The sequence below is a fragment of the Carcharhinus amblyrhynchos genome, chromosome 9 (genome assembly GCF_965287045.1).
Source record: "Carcharhinus amblyrhynchos chromosome 9, sCarAmb.v2.hapA, whole genome shotgun sequence".
In the NCBI taxonomy this organism is placed as follows: Eukaryota; Metazoa; Chordata; class Chondrichthyes; order Carcharhiniformes; family Carcharhinidae; genus Carcharhinus; species Carcharhinus amblyrhynchos.
The window spans coordinates 64,341,172-64,360,127 of NC_137332.1; the positions used below are offsets into that span (position 1 = coordinate 64,341,172).

General features: G+C 41.1%; 1 protein-coding gene across 3 annotated transcripts in view; it reads left to right on the forward strand.

Moving 5' to 3' along the window:
• dennd1b (DENN/MADD domain containing 1B) overlaps positions 1–18,956 on the forward strand; it is a 277,010-nt gene that overhangs the window by 64,089 nt on the left and 193,965 nt on the right. For all 3 annotated transcript variants that reach the window (XM_080195844.1, XM_080195845.1, XM_080195846.1), the window contains exon 3: positions 9,310–9,353. In XM_080195844.1, coding sequence (XP_080051970.1) covers positions 9,310–9,353 — 44 coding nt within the window. The remainder of the gene's footprint in view (positions 1–9,309; positions 9,354–18,956) is intronic.

An 18,956-nucleotide genomic window follows, 5' to 3' on the forward strand; every position in this document is an offset into this window, starting at 1 on the left:
ACTCCAGAGTCACAGCAATGTGTTTGACTCTTAAATGTCCTCGGGGCTGGGCAATAATGCTGGTCCAGCCAGCAATGCCCACATCCCATGAATAAATAACAAATCTTTGTGTTCTTACTATGGTGATTATGGGCTTCAGATGAAATTATATAAACACCATGAATAAATTTATTCTACAATTACCTGAATAAAATTCCAATTTTGTTTGTGTTTGGACAGCTTTGTTAATTATTCTTGCAGAAAACCAAGTTGCAACTTACCTCCAGGAATATTTGAAACTGGTATTTTGTTGACGAGTTGGCCTCAGGGAGATGGCGCAGTCTGATTGTACATCAATCGATTTCCAGGCCGAGTAAGGAATTAACTGATAACTGAAAGAGCGTACTCTCTTGTAGCGAAAACATTTTATTTAACATTCTGTAAATTAATTGAAAACAAGCTTGTGAATGATTTTTTAACTTTCATATTTTGTCAGCCAAAACAAAAGACTCATTGCCAGCAAGAGTGTCTTGTTCTGATCCTAAATTCTTAGCAATGACAGACATGTCTGAGAGACACTAACTTTTTTACAAGACTTCCACTGCAGTTGAGTGTTTGTGTGTGTACACAACTGAGAAACGTCACATTGGTGCCAAATGTATTGCAAGAGTTCAAGGCGAGAGCACATCACAGTACAAACTGGTAACAGTGCAAGGTGGGATAGAGTTAAAACAGTCAGTGCATGACGGGGAGTATCCCGAGAACAGGGAAATCAGTGGCCAAGTCATTCAGAACCCACGTTTTGCGACTTCAGATTTCAATTTGTGCAACTAATTGCGGATTCGCAGTTAACAGGTCGTAGGTGATCATTAGTCACTTTTATGTGCTAATTAATCTGCTTGGGCTGACAGAGACGCTTGACAATAAACTGGTTTGAGGCTGAATTGTGTGCAGGATGAAAAGACAGCACCAAGAACAAATCAGTTCAAGCAGAGAATACACTGAACACTGCTCATGCGGTCTGATGAAGCTGGGGTGCAAGGGAGGGTGGAGCAGGGTATTTTGAGTGAAATTGAAACTTAACTACACAAAAATATGCACTTAACCATAATTTTACTAATATTGTGCAATTCCTCCAGCGCATATGCTGGAATTTTAAGGAGCAAGTGTTAACTCTGGCATCTTGTCTCCGTTCAGCTGTTATTGAAACCCTCAACAACTTTTTGTTAGTTCGAGACTCAATGCAGTGCTCTACCCTCCATAGATTTGCCTTGTCTTGCTGCCTTGTCTTAACTCAAAGCAAGTCCCATTTCCCCGTCGCCCCTGTGCTCACTGACCTGGGTTCCCTGTCAAGCAACATCTTGACTTAAAAATTCTCATCATTTTTTACAAGCTCCTCTATGACCTTGATCCTCCCTTTTCCTTACCAGCTCCCCAGCAACCCCCCCAACCTCTGAGACACAGCTTTATTTCTGGCCTCCTGTGTGTCACGATGTGGGCTCAGAGCCATTTTCCTTGTGTCCCAAGCAATGCAAATCAGCCCATTCACGTGCAGACCAGGGTTCAGCTCTTCCGATAGGTCAGAAAGTGTGACAATGTGGTCTTCTGAACATTAACTGCTGCTGGCATTGGAAGATCCTGTCAAATACCTCCTTATGTGGTTCAGTGTCATATGTTGTTGTATAACACTCCTGTGAAGCTGCTTGGGCTATTTCATCACATTAAAGACACTATACATATATTTTGTTGTTGAAATTCTGATCTGGCAGCAGATAGTAACCAAAAGAATTTTCAGTTCACAACAGGTTCTCTTGACTTGGTCTGCAATTTCACCTCATTATGTGGAGGGGGAGCAAAATAAGTGCAAGGGATAAGTCACTTGGCATCATAGCCATGTGGCACATATTGCAGCTAAATGGCCTCATTTATACTAATCTGCTTACTGGATTTAACAGGATCTTGCTTGAGGTTTAAAAACGATATGCACAATGACAACTAGACACAATCCATCGAGCTTACAATATTTCTGGTATTTGTGTATATGTAACCAGATGTCCCAACAGCATTGTTGGCAGAGAGTTATGCATGCTTTCCAAAGTTAGGGTGTGATAGTTATTGACAGATAAAAGAAGGGAGACATCTCCATCTCCTCCAATCTGACAAATGTGAGACATTGTGCATCAGGGAATGTAACTCTCTATATTGTCATTAGGAGTTGGGATATTTGATGTGTTTGGCCAAGTAGAACTGCAGTATAACTTCCACTCTGATGAAGCCAGTTTAAAATGAAATCCTGGTCTTATAATGGAAATAAAAGGAAAGTACCCAGTTTTTTCAAGCTCACAAATTTAGATGCAATTGATGAAAGTTTCCAGCATTGAGTCAGGTACAGGATGAAGACATTTTTGGTGACAAAGGTGTGGAAGAGCAGAACCAGCTGTTCCTTCCCTGGAGGAGTTCCAAAAAGTAATTGCAATTGTATGAAACTGCTTCATTAGTACCAAAGAAAAATACAAATAGTATAAAGTAATTGATACTGTGTAGTTTGAATAAAATGATGTTCAATTCAAGTTGGCCATTTTGTCATTTCTCCGTAATAATGAACATCCTCACTAACAATGCTTATTGGGTGGCATGGTGGTTCGTTCTACTGCCTCACAGCGCCAAGGACCAGTTCAATTACTGCTTGGGTCACTGCCTGTGCAGAGCCTGCACATTCTTCGCGTGTCTGCATGGGTTTTCTCCCACAGTCTGAAAGACATGCTGGTTAGGTGCATTGGCCATCAGTGCATCTGAAGTGGTGCAGGAGTGTGACAACTTGGGGGTTTTCACAGTACTTTTATTGCAGTGTTAATGTAAGCCTACTTCTAACACTAATGCATAAACTTGTCTGTCGTTAGGAGCCTCATCGATCAAGTTCAGCTGCACCCTTTTCCTATGTATCACTTTTTTTGTATTAAAAATTATAGTTTCTTGGCGGCATCATCAGCTGATGAGTTCAAATCTACACATTAATAGCGATGCAACTACCAATTTTAATGTGTAATGCTTTAAGTCCTGCCTACTGAATGGCGTTGATGCCTGGCTGTTGTCTGTTATCCCTGCGTTGTCATTGTGTGTCATTATTAGCATTTATCCAATTCCATTGTTCAAAGAATGTGCTCTTAATCAGCCACCAAATTTATAATAACACTATTTCACCTTATTATAAGCAATGTTCTGTCTTTTGTTTTGTGCAATGCAATGCCTGTTTGTTTAAGTGCATAAGCCTTTTAAAGGGCTAACTTTAGTTTAGCTTGCACAGCTTCTTCTGGGTGGCTGTGTAGCTTCAAGGTGATGTGTGTTGCAAAGCATTATGAAAATGCAGGTAATATTCTCTGCACTAACATGGTGGTGCACAGGCATGGTTGCAATGGAGTTGGGTTAAGTTGTTCTGGTGGGAAAGTGGAGGTGAAGGATAATGGGAATGGCCAGGGGAAAATCACAACGGCATTTATGTCTGAATAATCCCTTTCTGAATATTTCAGATTATTTTCATAACAAGCTCTCAGATCTTGAGCTCACTTAATGTCAGTTAGAGATACTGATCAGCTGATTGAGTTAGCACCTGCCCTTCACAGCTCCCACATTTATTATTCATTGATGAGATAATGGGCATCATTAGCTAGCCAGCATTTAATGCCCATCCTTAATGGCCTTTGAGAAGTTTGGAAAGTAATGCTGCTTCCTTGTCCTCTTGTTTTCTTGGTGATCTTCAATTTATGATCCCTCATTACCAATTCACTGACCAGGAGCGAGAGCGTTAATTGGTTTACCCTAACGTCACTCTGCATAATATTTGGAGGTCATGAGTGAATTTTGCTTTTAAAAAAACAATTCCTGTAATGTTGCTGAAAAAAGAAATGTGCTGTCAAAACTTTTTGTCTTGCACTCATCAGGATAATGCAAGAATGCCAAATTTCAAAAGGAGGAATAATTTATGCTACGTGAGGAACAGCTGCTGATTGCACATTGTCCCTGTGTTTGCATGGGTTTCGTCCAGGTGCTTCGGTTTCCTCCCACTGTCTGAATGACATGCTGGTTAGGTACACAGGCCATGTTAAATTCTCCCTCCATGTACCCAAACAGGCACTGGAGTGTGATGACTAGGAGACTTTCACCGTAACTTCATTGCAGTGTTAATGTAAGTCTACTTGTGACACTAACAAAAACTTTAAACTTTATCCCACACTTTAAATTGGAGCAATCTAATGAACTCCCTTTCCTCAATGTGCTAATTGGAAATCTGCAATGGCTTCTTCATTCTGGATATCACAAGCTGACATTCACTGGTGGATACAAGAGTTAGATTCCTAACTTCGACATACATTAATGTTGGCTTTATCAGCAAACTCAGAAATAGTGGCATGTCATTTACTCACTGTGCAAGCTGATGGTGATGGGGCACATCAAAGCTAATGGCCAACCCAATCAGATCATTACACAGTGCATCATGAAAACTCATGAATGAGTTTATGTCCTTCAATTCCAGACATGAGAAGTGCCCAGTCTTCCTTGAGCAAATAGCTCAAAGTTGTGAATGCTGCGAATGTAGCTAAGGACTAAACACACCTCAGAAATGTAAGTTGAGTCCTTTCAGTCTAAATGCCCTTTTAATAGTAGGCAAAGTCTTAATTATTGTTGAAAACTCCTGACACTTGAAAATAAGCTTTCTAAAATATATGGGATGGAATTTTCCTGTCCCGCCCATCTCGGGAAACGTAGCAGGTGGGACACGGACCATGCAAAGGCAGGATTTTCCAGTCTTGGGGCGAGTGTGGCCAGAAAATCCCGCCCATGGTGTTTTACTTCCAGATTTCTGTTATCATCGGAGCTTTAAAAATAGCCACACTTTTAAAAACTACTTCATTCTCTCTCTCTCTCTCTCTCTCTCTCAATCTGGTCTTTCGTACCCACTCTGTTTCTCGTCTGTACCTGATTTGACATTGAATCCACCCACACTAATTTACATTTCAGGGTTCAGATTGTGCAGCTTGTTTCATCTGGTTGAGATGCATATTGTTTGCCCTGTTCATAGAGGTCCCAGATGCCTTGTAGAGGGCATCATGCTATTTGCGTGGCTCACTGACAGCAACATGCTGTGCTAAACCTGATGGGCACGTGCAATTCTAACGAATGGCTGCTGCTCACGCCAACTTTCAGCCAGTAGCTTTTATTCTCAGAACTCCAGAGAAAGACACCGACTGGTTTATTTTAAAATGTTTTGTTTGTAGCTTTTACCTTTCACACTGAGCGTGCTGCATTTGATTAAAAAGAAGTAGCCTAACCCTAGATGAAATGACTATGAAACTTATCACAGAAAAACGTCAGATGACAAATCAGTTGTGCTGCAAGGCATTATCACTTGGGGGACTTGAGATAATCAATTTATGAGCTGCAGTCAAATATCAAGTCATCTTAATCTAAAGTGTCAATTTGTTCAGTTAGAAGCACTTCTGTCTCCTGAATAAGAAAGTTGTGGGTTCATGCCACACTCCAGGATTTGAGTGCAAAATCTGGTTGACTCACTAGTGCCATACTGAGGGACTGTTGTATTGCTGGAGGTGCCATATTTCTAATGAGATGCTAAACCATCTGCTTTTCTGTTTGTTCTCCCAGAGTCATTCTGGTATCCTGGGTAACATTCTTCCCTCAAAATAATACAAAGAACAAATTAAAGAATGCACATGTATTTATCAACACTTTGTCATGCCTTTGGAATGTCCCAATGTACTTGCTAACGTAAGAATTACAAATGATGTGGTCATTCGTGACATTGATGTTTGTAGATCCTGCTGTGCACAGAAGTAATAAGATTGCAAAAACTGGTATATTGCTATATCAAGAGTATTAAATTTGCTATAATGATATGTGAAATTCATTGAGAAGTATGAGAAATGTGTTATAATTCTTCACTAATCTTTTATTGTTTTGCAGCTCCAAAATTGGCTTGCCTTTATGGAAAAGTGGCATTTTTGTTTTGTTTTGCCACATGAAGATTTGCACAATTGCTTTTACACCACATTGTTAATGTACATTTGTTTGTGAATCATAGGCATTTCATATGCAATGGCTATTTCTTTTGCCTTTGTGGTGTGACATTCTGTGCAATTGCTCCAACAGATTTAACTTCTACTTGAGACTGCAAGAGTAACTTATTTCCATTAGTGTTTGAAATTATGGGGGTTTTACAAGGCATTTAAACTTTACAATGGGTGCATATTCTGGCACCACATTTTAACCCATGGGTGTTGAAATAAAACTCTGTGCAATTAACCAGGTCTATTAAACTGTCAACAACAACAATTTCAGCAATTCTAGTTCTTGAGTTAGTAGTAGTCTGTGACCAGTGTCAATTTACAATCATTTGTTCATAATTAAAGCAGCACCAGTTTTGAAACATATGGTGAAATCCACTGGAAGCACCCTTTAATTAGATAAATGATCCATTTTAACTTGTGTTTCAATGGTCCTATTGTGAAATAGAGCTCCAAATAACATCAGTAGTTCAATTTTTAACATGGATGTGTCCAACACAGACACTTCATGAGCACTTCATGTTCTGGCTACATGACCCCTCAGGAGTCTGAAAAGACTAGATATATCATAAGTGAATCTCTGCATTGTGCTTGCAACAAACATAATTAATTCATACACAACTGAAGTTATTTCAAGAACCATGCCACCATATTTGATTACCCTTTGCAGAGCTAACATCAAATGGAATAAAACTCAAGTGGTCTGAAACTGCTGCATTTGAGTTTCAGGATATAGAATGCAACCCATACATAAAATGTGAATCCCCCAGGACCACTTGGCAGTGCACTTCATGTCGCTTAAAGACCCTCAGGCCAAGGAATTTTGTTTCTTCTTCACAGGGAATCACCTTCTGCAAGCAAATGGTGAATTGGAAGAAAAATTCAGGAAAATAATAGCGCCTGAAATTCAGCATTTAGAGTCATAAACAGAAAATGCTGGAAAATTTCAGCAAGTCTGACAGCATCTGTGGAGAGAGAACAGAGCCAATGTCTCAAGCCTGGCAGACTCTTCATCAGAATTTATGAAGCTAAACTCAGTGGAAGAGTCATCCTCAACATTAGCCGTGTTCTCTCGCCACAGATGCTGTCAGACCTGCTGAGATTTTCCAGTATTTCCTGTTTTTCAGATTCCAGCGTCTGCAGTAATTTGCTTCGATCAGCATTTACAGTATTGCAGCTTTTTGGACTGTTAGCTTCATATCTGCCAGGGTCTGATGATCAGCTTGCCATGCTCATCTTGAAATTCTCAAAAGGGAGGCTAGATTTCCTGAATTTTTCGCCTTTTAGCTTTGACAAAGGGTTGTCTGGACTTGAAACGTCAGCTCTTTTTGTTCTCCTTACAGATGCTGCCAGACCTGCTGAGATTTCCCAGCATTTTCTATTTTGGTTTCAGATTCCACCATCCGCAGTAATTTGCTTTTATCCTGGTCCATTGTTGCTTATGCACATAGGAACATTATAGCCAAGGTATTTGAATTGGGCTGCAGCTATTTGGAACTTTTTCAGTCAGTGCGACTTGTAACAATTTTTTCAAAGAACACATCTGTTGCAAATTAGTGAGATTAGAAGAAATAATGTAAGTGAGACATGAGCTGATATCCATGTAACCAATTGTCGCACTGCGTTATCTAATTTCTTGTAGAATTAACAGGGAGGGCATTTTATCATTTTTTTTGTGTAGAAAGCATGAACAGCTGGATAAACTCAACTGGTCTGACAGCATCTATGGAGAGACAAACACTTAGATTTTTGAGTCCTTATTTTCCACAGAACTGAAGATGGATAGAAATATAATTGACTATCTAGTTGGAGAAGGGGTGGGGCGGAATACAAGGTCAGGGTTAGGTTAGCGCTAAGGAACGATTAACAAAAGGTGTCATCGACATTGGACGGAGGGGCATTAAGGACTCAAGGAATGCGAATAGTGGTATCAAGTAAGATAGCAGACCCACCAGTGTGTTTTCTTTGTCAAAATGTGTCACATGAGAGCAAGTTTCACTAGAGCGAGTTATTCTCTCTGATTACCTGTTTGTATTCTGATGAGAACTTGGCAATAGCATTATGAAGGTTAATTAGAGCTTTACTGGTAACTTTTGCTAATAATTGCTGATTGAGTGAGAGAGTGGGTTTCCAGAATTGTTCAGACATGCTCACATATTTGGCCAGTATAGTGATACGCCTGCCTAACTGAGCAGGGTCAGTAAATTTCTTTTTAACATCTGTAAACTTGTTGAACATGAGCAACCCTTCGACTGTAGCATTTAAACACCAGGTCTGCTCTGATCCTGCAGTTTATTGAAACAATTTTCAGTTGTGTGCAAATTGATAGTCAGTCATTTTGCAGTAACCTTGCATACGTTTGGAACTTGCACTCATTCCATAAATGTCGCCCCACAAGCCGCTGACTGGGGCCCATTGGTTCAAAGCCATGGTATGTGTCTGCCCTCATAAACTAACAGTTTTCTTTTCTTCATGGAGCCAAAGATCCACATAAAACATTAAAGGTCAAGATTGGCTCGAGTGAACGCCGTGATTTCATCTATGGGATACAGGTTGTTCCATATCCAGATGACCCAGACAGCAAACAACAGTTTTATCACTGACTATGTTATGTGTAAACCCGCTTGTTAATCCATGAGATGTGAATGTAATAAAATTGGGATATTATGTGTATAAAAGTGGACTTGGCTGCGCCTGCTCAATCTCGATTTATAGTACAGAAGCTGCTGAGAATGTCAGTTTTCTTCTGATATTGTCATATGCCAGGAAAAAGTTCTGACTGTGTGAGTGGTATAAACACTGAACTAAAAGCCACAACTTTCCCAATGTAATCTTTTAATTAAGCGTTCATTTTAATTTCGTTAAAGTTGATTGCAAGACTGGGTCTTGTTCTGTTCAAAGCATTGCTTCATTCCATGAGAACAATTTACCTGAAACCTGCTTTGCGGGCTCAGGAAGGTAAAATATTTGTTTTGTTAAATGTTCATAGATCTGTTATTAAATCAAGTTCACTTGGAACTGAAGAAGAACTTTATTTTATCAGTAAAATGTGTAAAGAAACTTGAATCAAAAGCCTCAAATATACAAATATTGATGTGCTGTGCATTGAAATTCAGTAACTCTGTGCTGTGATTTTTGGAAGGTTGTTTTGGTTCTTGCTAGAGAAGTTGAAACTGGCTTCTGTTTTAAATGCTCTGGCTGCAATGCTTTATTCCTTCACAGCTGATTAATACTGTCTGTCAATTATTTTCAGATCCAGTGGTTCTGTGGAAGTTCCCAAAGGACTTCAGAGACCAGGTTTGAAACATGATTAACTTTTTAAAAAAGTTTAATACTCTTTCCTCGGTAACTGTGACAAGGCGGAGATGAATGAAGCCAGTGAGCAGATCTCCCAGACATAAACTACAGCAATTGCCGTACAGACTTAGTGACAATGTTTTCAAAAGTGCAAATATTTTGCTTGATTAATGATAGGGTAACTTAATTTAATATTGATTTCAGTACTTCAGTGTTCTTTTTCTTGCTCCCCTTAATTTCTCTCCAGACATGGGTAGTTTTTAATCAGCCTAATTTTCATTTGGTGAGCTGTGAACTGAAATGATGGTGCTCTTCAGCGTGTTTTCTTTTGGTCGTTCTCATTGGAGAAAGCTTTGTCATTCTAAATGCAAGGAATAATATCAATTGAAGCAGTAAAACTTAAATTATCTAGCGCAGCTGGAGGACTCTATTGACTGGTCACATGGAGATGGGAACAGGAGCGGCTCCCTGTTCAGCCTGTCCTGAGCCTCTTACCCACTTTTACCTGAGAAAACTCAATGGATTTCAGGTTTGAAATTTTCAGTGGATTTAACCTCAGCAGTTTTTTGTGGGGAGGTGGGGGATGTAAATTCTAGATAAGCTGTGATCCTTTATGTGAATGCCTCCAGACATCAGTCCTGAATGGCCAAAATTTAATCTCAAGGTTATGACCCCTTGTTTCTGACCTGTGTATCGGAGGAAATAGCTCTTCCCTTATCTGGCCTATCAAATTTTCTATTCATCTCAGCCACGTCAATTGCTTCACACAGTAATCTTCTATATAGGAGTATACTAGCATAACCTGTGCAACCTGTCCTCATAATTTAACCCTTTTAGCTCCTCTTTTAGTCTGTTCCACATCCTTTCTAAGGCCAGTATATCTTGCTTGAGATGTGGTGCCCAGAACTCAAGGCAGTGCTCCAGGTGTGATCTCATCAGAGCTTTGCACAATTTAAATATAACTTCTGCCGCTTTGTATCTCATCCAATTTGAGATGAAGGCTAACATTCCACTAACCTTTTAAATCAGCTGTTGTAACTCTACACTAGTTACTTTATAATGTACATTTGCACAGAATCAGTAGAGGCCAGTGGATACACTGCACGTTGAGACAGTTTTCTTGGATGGTGAGACCTGCGTTGGATAGACAGGTTGCACCTGAATTGAAATGGGACCGGTGTCCTTGCAGAGAGGTTTGTTAGAGCTGTTGGGGAGCAGTTAAACTAAATTGGCAGAGTGTGGGATCCTGAGAGAAGGTTCAATGGGGGGAGATACGCAGCCAAAATTAAAAGAGACAGCAGGTGAGTCTGGAAGGCCTAGAAGTTGTCGGCCAGTTAGAGCACAAGGGAGTTTGGCAAGATTGGATGGTATTTACTTTAATGCAATGAGTCTGACGAACAAGGCAGATGAATTGAGGGCACAAAATGTAGGATATGATGGCATTAGTGTCACAGACATGATTTGAGAGAGGGGTAGGATTGGCAGTTCAATATTCCAGGATACAGTGTCTTCAGGCTGGACAGAGAGGAGGTAGAAGAGGAGGGGATGTCACAGTTTTGACCAAGGAATCAGGTTTCCTCCCACACCCCAAAGATGTGCTATTAGGCTGATTGGAGGTAATAAATTGTCCCTAAATTAGTTTCCCTCAATGTGGAATGCCATAATCATAGATAAGGGTCTTGGGTGGAGGGGGGACTGGTAATGTTAAAATGGCAGCGCGGGCTCGTTGGGCCAAAGGGCCTGTTTCCCGGGCTGTTTTTGTTCTTTGTTCTTTACAGCTGTAAGGGATGACCTCCTAGAAGAGTCTTCCAATGAAGCTATATGGGTAGAACTCAAAACCAAAAAGGAGTGATCACATTGCTGCGAGTGTTCTATAGGTCTCCTAACAGTCCGAGGGAAATAGAAGAATACAGTAGTCAAATTTCAGAAAGCTGTAAAAATAACAGGGTAGTGAATGTGGAGGATTTCAACTTCCCCAACATCAATGAGGGTAGTCCTATTGTGAAGATTTAGAGGGAGCGGAACTCTTGAATGCACCCAGGAGAACTTGTTAAGCCTATACATAGAAGGCCCTCCAAGAGAGGGTATGGTCCTGGACTTAATTTTAAGTATCAAAGCAGAACAAATGGTCCAAGTATCAAGGGGAGAGCAATTTGCAAACGGTGATCATAACTCTGTTAGATTCAAGATTGTTATGGAAAAGGACAAGGATAAGGATAGGCTGGAAATCAAAGTTCTAAACTGGGGAAGGCTGGTTTTAATAAGATCAGATATGATTTGGTCAGAGTGGACTGGGAGCAGACACTTTCAGGTAAATCTGTGATGGAACACTGGTACGTATTCAAAAAAGAAATAGAGAATCCAGGACCATCAGATTGCCTTAAAGGAAAAGGGTGGTACCAACAAACCCAGTAAACCCTGGCTATCGAGACATGCATACAGCATTGGCTGAAAGCAGCAGATGGTCTAGAGGAGTACAGAATCTGCAAGAGAGCAGTTAAAAAGGAAATTCGGAGAGCACAAAGGGGACATGAAAGAATGCAGGCGGGTGGAATACAGGAAAATCCTAAGTTGTTTTACAAGTACATTTAAGGGTGAAAGGATTATGAGGGAAAGAGTAGGTCCATTGAGGACCATGGTGGAAATTAGTGCGTAGAGTCAGAGGGTGTAGGTAGGGTTCTAAATAAATATTTTTGTTCGTGTTCCCTGGTGAGAGACACTGTGGATACAGAAATCAGGAAGTACTGTGATACTATTAAAGAAATTAACATAGGGCAGACGTTCTGAGTGGTCTAGCAAGCTTAAAAGTAGCAACATCTCCAGGGCCTGATGAAATGTCTCCCAGGCTGTTGAGTGAGGCAAGGGAGGAAATAGCAGGGGCACAGGCAGAAATTTTCAATTCCTCTCTGGCCATAGGAGAGTGCCGGGGAACTGGAGGACAGCAATGTGTACCACTCTTCAAGAAGGGAGGAAGAGATAAACCAGAAAACTACAGGCTAGGCAGTCTAACCTCAGTGACAGGGAATCTATGGAAGGAATTCCGAGAAACAGAATTAATCTGCATTTTGAGAGGCAATGATTAATCGTGGTTTTGTTAAGGGTAAATTGTGTCTGACCAACTTGATTGAAATTTTTGAGGAGATGATTGGGTGTGTGGATGAGGGCAGTGTTTTTGACATAGTCCACTTGGACATCAGCAAGGCTTTTGATAAGGTCCTACATGGAGCCAATAGTGAAGATAACAGCCCATGGGATTTGAGGAAATTTGGCGAATTGGATCTAGAATGGGTTGAATGGGAGGAAGCAAAGGGTGATGGTTGAGGGTTTTTTTCAGACTGGAAGACTGTGTCTGGTGGGATCCTGCAGGGATCTATGTCGGGGCTCTTGCTGTTTGTGATGCACATTAAAGATTTTTACTTGATTGTAGAAGGGTTGATCAATAAGTTTGCAGATAATAGGAAAATTGGTGGGGTGGCAAATAGTGAGGAAGATAGCCTTACATTACAGGAGGATATGGATGTGCTGGTCAGATGGGCTTATTGGTGGCAAATGTGGTGTATCACAAGTGTGAAGTGATGCACTTGGGCAGGATGAATAAGGCAGGACCCTGGGAAACACCGAGGATCAGAGCGACCTTGGTCTGCATGCGCACTTTCCCCTTAAGGTAGCAGGGCAGGTGGATAAAGTGGTCAAATAGGCATATGGTGTATTTGCCTTTTATTAGCTGAGGCATAGAGTTTAAGAGCAGCGATGTTATTTATGTTTGAACTATGTAAAATGTTGGTTAGGTCAGTGCTAGAATATTGTGCGCAATTCTGGAATCCATATCGACTCTGTGGCTGCTGGTACTGATAGCACCATATCCCATCATGAGCTATTTGCAGAGATAGCAGCAATGTATTAATTAACATCGAGCCTTTATTGTCCATGGGTATTTCACAGACGCATTAGAACACAAAATTAGACATTGAACTGCGTATGAGGAAATTAGGGCTGATGGCCAAAGCTTGAACAAACAGGTACGCTTTAAGCAGCATGTATCAGGAAGAAAGAGAGGTTGAGAATTGGACAGGTATAAGGAGGGAATTCCAGTGCTTGAGATCCAGCAGTTGAAGGCAGTGATGGAGTATTTTAAATCGACGATGTTAAGGAAACCAATATTTGAGGAGGACAGAAATCTCAGTGTGGTAGGGGTGGAGAACATTACACAATGGGGAGGACTGAGGTTATGGAGGAATTTAACAAGGATCCAGTTTTTAAAGTTACGATGTTGCTCGACTGAGAGTGTCAGTTGATGAGCGCTGGGAGCGGGATGATAGATGAGAAGACTTTGTGAATCAAGACGCACACAGCAGAGTTTTGAATGAACTCAGTTTGTGAAGGATAGAACGTGTTTTGGAATAGTCTAGTCTAGAGGTAACCAAGGTATGTATGAGATGGAGCAGTAAAGGAAAACAATTCATCCTAAAAAAAAGCTCACTCAGCCTCAGTTAATGGAATTTCCATTGTGTGAGTGTCAGAGTTGAAATAAAGTTTATCCCCGTGGATTTGAATTTACCCTCTGATTCTCAGTCTATCTTAGCATCACAAATCTTTGCAATTCTTGAGAGACTTATAGGATATCTCTGTGTGGCTCTTTGAAATTAGGTTTTCATGCTCACACTTGGGTTACAGAAATTTGCTGTTGGTGATTTCAACAGCAAATAACTTTAAATGGATTGTAAAAAAGCATTTATGCGCCAGCATGGCCAATGCTTAAAATATATACCTTACTTTCCTGTACACGTATGAAGAATGTTCATTACAACTTAATGATATACACTGAGAATTTAATTCCGCAAACAAAGCTCATTGGAATGATTTTTGAAAATGTTTATTTTTGCATACTTATTTTTAAATTGAACAAAAAGTTGTAAGGTGTTGAATTCGGTTTACTTGCATCAGATTGGGAAACTGCACAATGTGCCACGAGGCATGTTCTTTGGCCAAAGTCCCAGGGTTTTATTTCCATGCTAGCATCAACAGCCCTTTAACCGTCAGTAGCTTGGCCTGTTCAGGTAGTGAAATAGTTTCCTTATAACCAATGATGGAGGAAGCTCTGAGATGTTTGGGGAAACAAAAGTCAACAGCAGCTTTACAGTTATGAGCAAGCTTCTGCTTTGGTTTTAAAAAAAGAATTACTGTCAGAACTAGCAGAGTGAGTTACATTTTGTGCTGCAGGCTATGCTCTGACCACACTTTGGTCCATATCCTCATCACCCTTGTTGTCCAGAAGCTCTACTGGCTTCCTGTAGCCCAGACAATTGATTTTCAGAATGGAAAGGCATTCATTTTTATAGTGCCCTTTGTGCTGTCTATGTTCCAGAGTGCCCTGTGGGCATTTGAGCTCTTTTGAAATGTCACTGTTGTAATGTACAAAACATGATCGTGTTGATGGTCTTGATTTCATTCCATAGCATAATCCTCTTTCCAACTTGTTGTCTTTTGAATGCAAATTCCTCTCTGCACCATCCCCTCTTCAGACAGTTCCACTACTGATGACTGTCTGAGCCTCTGGAACACTCTCTTTCGTGACCTCTACCTTGTTATCCATTCAAAAATTGTCTTCAGAACTTTGACTTTAATTTTGTTTGTCTTGGCTCCATGCCCACTTGCCCTGTAAAACACTCCTGTAATGCTTCTCGAATGCATACTGAGTACCATAGAAATATCACTTGCATCAGAGGTTTGGATGTGGAATTAGATCTGTTCTTAATGCAGGATATAAAATAGGCCAGAAAATGTATTATCCAAAGTTAATTCTGTTTGTAAGTGTTCCTTTCCCATTTGTTCGTGGATTTTCATCTAAGTAACTTGTACAAAGTGACATTTCAGTAATTTCTGTTACATTCTGTTCTAATTTTAAGCATTCTGGTTTCCTAACAATGTAACCTTATATTTCTGTTGTGTGTTCAAAATTGGAAGCCTCCCAAGATGCTTTCAAAGGGAGGAGTGAAACCAGACAAGGGTTCAAATGCTGTGCAATGTAGTTAGAGGTTAGGCACATGACCCAAACTTCCTAGAAAAGATTTTTTCTGCAAGTTTTCCAATCTACAGTAGACCATAGAGAGGAATAGAACCTGAATGGGGTTGGGGAAATGGAGTGAGGCAAGACCATACAGCAGACCAGGTTTTCAATTGCATTCTTTGGGGTGAAGGAGCTTGTGTTGTTCACCAAGAACAGTGATAGACAAGTGGATTAACATGCATGACAGGGTGTTGAATTTTAACATAGTGTTTATGGAAAATTGGGGAATGGGAATTGAGCTAATTGTAGAATCCCTACAGTATAGAAAGACGCCAGTGGGCGGCATGGTGGCACAGTGGTTAGCATTGCTGCCTCACAGCGCCAGGGACCTGGGTTCAATTCCAGCTTGGAATACTGTCTGTGTGGTGTTTGCACGTTCTCCCCATATCTGTGTGGGTTTCCTCCTCTGGGTGCCCTGGTTTTCTCCCACACTCCAAAGGTGTGCAGGTTAGGTGATGCTAAAAGATCATGCTAAATTGCCCCATAGTGTCAGGAGGACTAGCTAGGGTAAATGCATGGGGTTATTGCTCGGGTCTGGGTGGGATCATGGTCAGTGCAGGCTCGCTGGGCCAAATGGCTTCCTTCTGCACTGTAGGATTCTATGATCGATTCTGTATTGACCACAATCCCACCAGGCCCTATTCCTATAACCTGCACTTTTACCCTGCTAATTCATCTGACATTGGGGTCAATTTAGCTTGGCCAATCAACATGACCCACACATCTTTGGACTGTGGGAGGAAATCGGAGCACCCGGAGGAAACCCACACGGACACGGGGAGAATGTACAAACACCACACAGACAGTGACTCGAGGCTGGAATTGAACCTGGGTCCCTGGCGCTGAGGCAGCAGTGCTAACCACACTGCCACTGTGCCGCCCGAGCTAAAATGAACATTGTTGAAATCACCTAGAGGTGCTGAGATGAAGCCTAACTTTTTCAGTAATAGCTAACACTGTTGCAGTGTTGGAAGTGAAATTTGGCTGAGAGGCAGGATATCAAACTATCACATTGCTTAGTTCAACCCAAGTGACAAGGACATTGCACTTAGGGCAGTGGATGATCGTTTGAAGGAATTTTTTTGATCCATTTGTGATTGCGTGTTGGATGGGTGAATTGAGGTTACTGTGGGTGTGTGTTGGGGGATTAGATGCTAGCTGAAGCTATTTTCACGGTGCGGATGTAAACAGCCCGTACTTGCAGACAGTGTCACGTAAGGGGTAGCATGAAGATGAAGATGCGGAGTATGCTGGGGATTGACCGTTGGACAACTGTGGATGTGACTGTTTACATTTCGAGAGTGAGGCCATTGGTGGCTGCTTCGGCTGAGCTAGATAGCATTGTAAAGGTGGCCAAACAGAATGGTGTGGTCAGCCATTTATAAACACTGAAGAAGTGAAGAAAAGGAAGAAGAAAACATTCTGGTCAGACAGGGTGTCACCTGCATCTTCAGCCAGTAGAGTCTTGATGCTGTAAGGTGGGCAGAAATTGGATTGCTGAGATTTGGACAGGAATGTTGGGAGAAAAGTTGGTGGCAACCCTCCTCCCCCTCTCCCTGAGGCCTTCCTCTCCCCCCACATTCCTTCTCTTCCATGGTGCTCCTATGTCTCCTTCCCTGCAATTTTAGAACTGTAATTTATAAATGAAAGCTGCAAATGTTTAAGTGCCTCATTGCTCTCCTCTCCTTTGTCCCCCTCTGACCTGCCTCCTCCTCCTTCCCCTCCCACCCCCACTTACCCTCATGTAATTTTAGAACTGTAACATATAAACTAAAGCTCAATGTTTAATGCCTCTCATGATTCCACATTTGTAAATAGAATATATACTGTTGGAGCGTTTTTTTTAACAAAACATGCAGCAGTTTCAGATTTGGAGATGTAGCTTGACAGCGGTTGGAATACCTTCTGAAGCTTCCCACCTATATGGGTGAGTATGCAGTCTCTGGAATTGTAACTGAAATGTAACAGTTTACAATTCGGAAAAGCATTCTGCACATTACTCATTTCTAAGGCGAGGGGATCCAAAATGTTTGCTTCGCTGCTGGAATCAAAGCAGAATCTATCTAGATTCTATGCTTTTGAATTCTTTGCCAGGTTTGGTCCTGTGCCTGCATGAACTAATCTGCCTCATCCTTGGACACGTTTTCTGTCAGCCTCATCGATGCACTGTCTCTGCGCTTGCTTGTTAAATGATAATTGCAGCATTTAGTTCCTGTTTCACACCAAGGCCTCAAACACTGACCTTTTTTAACCCGCTGTTTTAAGTTGCTGCTTTAATTTAGGGTGCAGTTGTGTTGCCCGTGAAAGCCCTCAATCCTTTCACTCAGAGCTAATGGCAGGGTGTTTACTTAGTGAGCCTCCTGGGTGCCTCAGCACCGTCATGCAATGAGGAATGAAAATAAAAGGGGTGCATTTGACTCTTCTGCGCATCCATTAAAGGTTGACTAAATCTGCACTTGTGTGATTGCCTCATGAATTTGCACTTGGCTGCGATGCATCATCATAAGGGTGTATTAGTTGGTCCACCAGGTGAAAAGTAGCTCGATACTGCCTCTCTGTCTTATCAAGTGTGAAGAGTATTTTCTTTATTGGTGAGATGTGGAGCATCATCAGTTCGAGCCTGCGATTTGGTTTAGGGTTGGTGCAGGAGGCTTAACTGGAGGAAGGTGGAAAAACAGCTAAATAAATAAATGAAGGCATTCCTTGGAAGAGATTACACTTTTGGAGGATTTGTGTACAGATGGCTTGGCCTCTGGCTCTGACAGCATAAAAGACCTATTCAGTTTGCTCATGATTAGGATTATTTTTTTTTAAATGTTTTTGTTGGGTTACTGCGGTAGTTGAAGAATTCTAAGTTGGCTAGCATATGGCAGCAGCAACCCTCTGTACTGCTGGCTCTTTTGTTTATCTTGTTATTGTCGCAGTGCTTAATAACAGTTGTAGGCCATAGTTTGGGGCAAAAGGGTTAGTCCACCCCAGGGAGGTGAAGGAGCAGCAGAATTGTGGATTATGGAAATATGAATTGATTGAATAAGAATTGCCGCTGCTGTAGAATGGGACTCAAAGGAAGACAGACTGGGAGCTGGCAGCAACACTGGAATATGATGTGAAAATGACTGGTATAATACTGTGAAGTCTTGGACATTCACAGCTGCTGTCATTGGGAGCAAAAGCATATATTTAGCTCATCAGAAAAAAAAGGCTTAAAGGGACAAATAGAGTAGACAGATGGAAGTGAATCTATTCCCTTTAGTCTTTTTTGCAGCTACTATAGTATGTACATGTTTGATTTTTTTTTGCTGTGCTGGTTCAGATGTTCCTTGCACTTCTGATACCTTAATTATTAAAACCTAATCTAACTTATACAAGTGTAGAATTCAACATCGTAAACCGTTTTATTTGCCTGAACAATGTCTGTATTGGGACATCTGTGTCTCTATGTTCTATCAAATTTTAATTCAAACTGAGGGTTTTATTTACGTCTTTTGTAATGTTGATGGAGGTATGTTCAGTCTGTAATATGGTTTTGCACATTA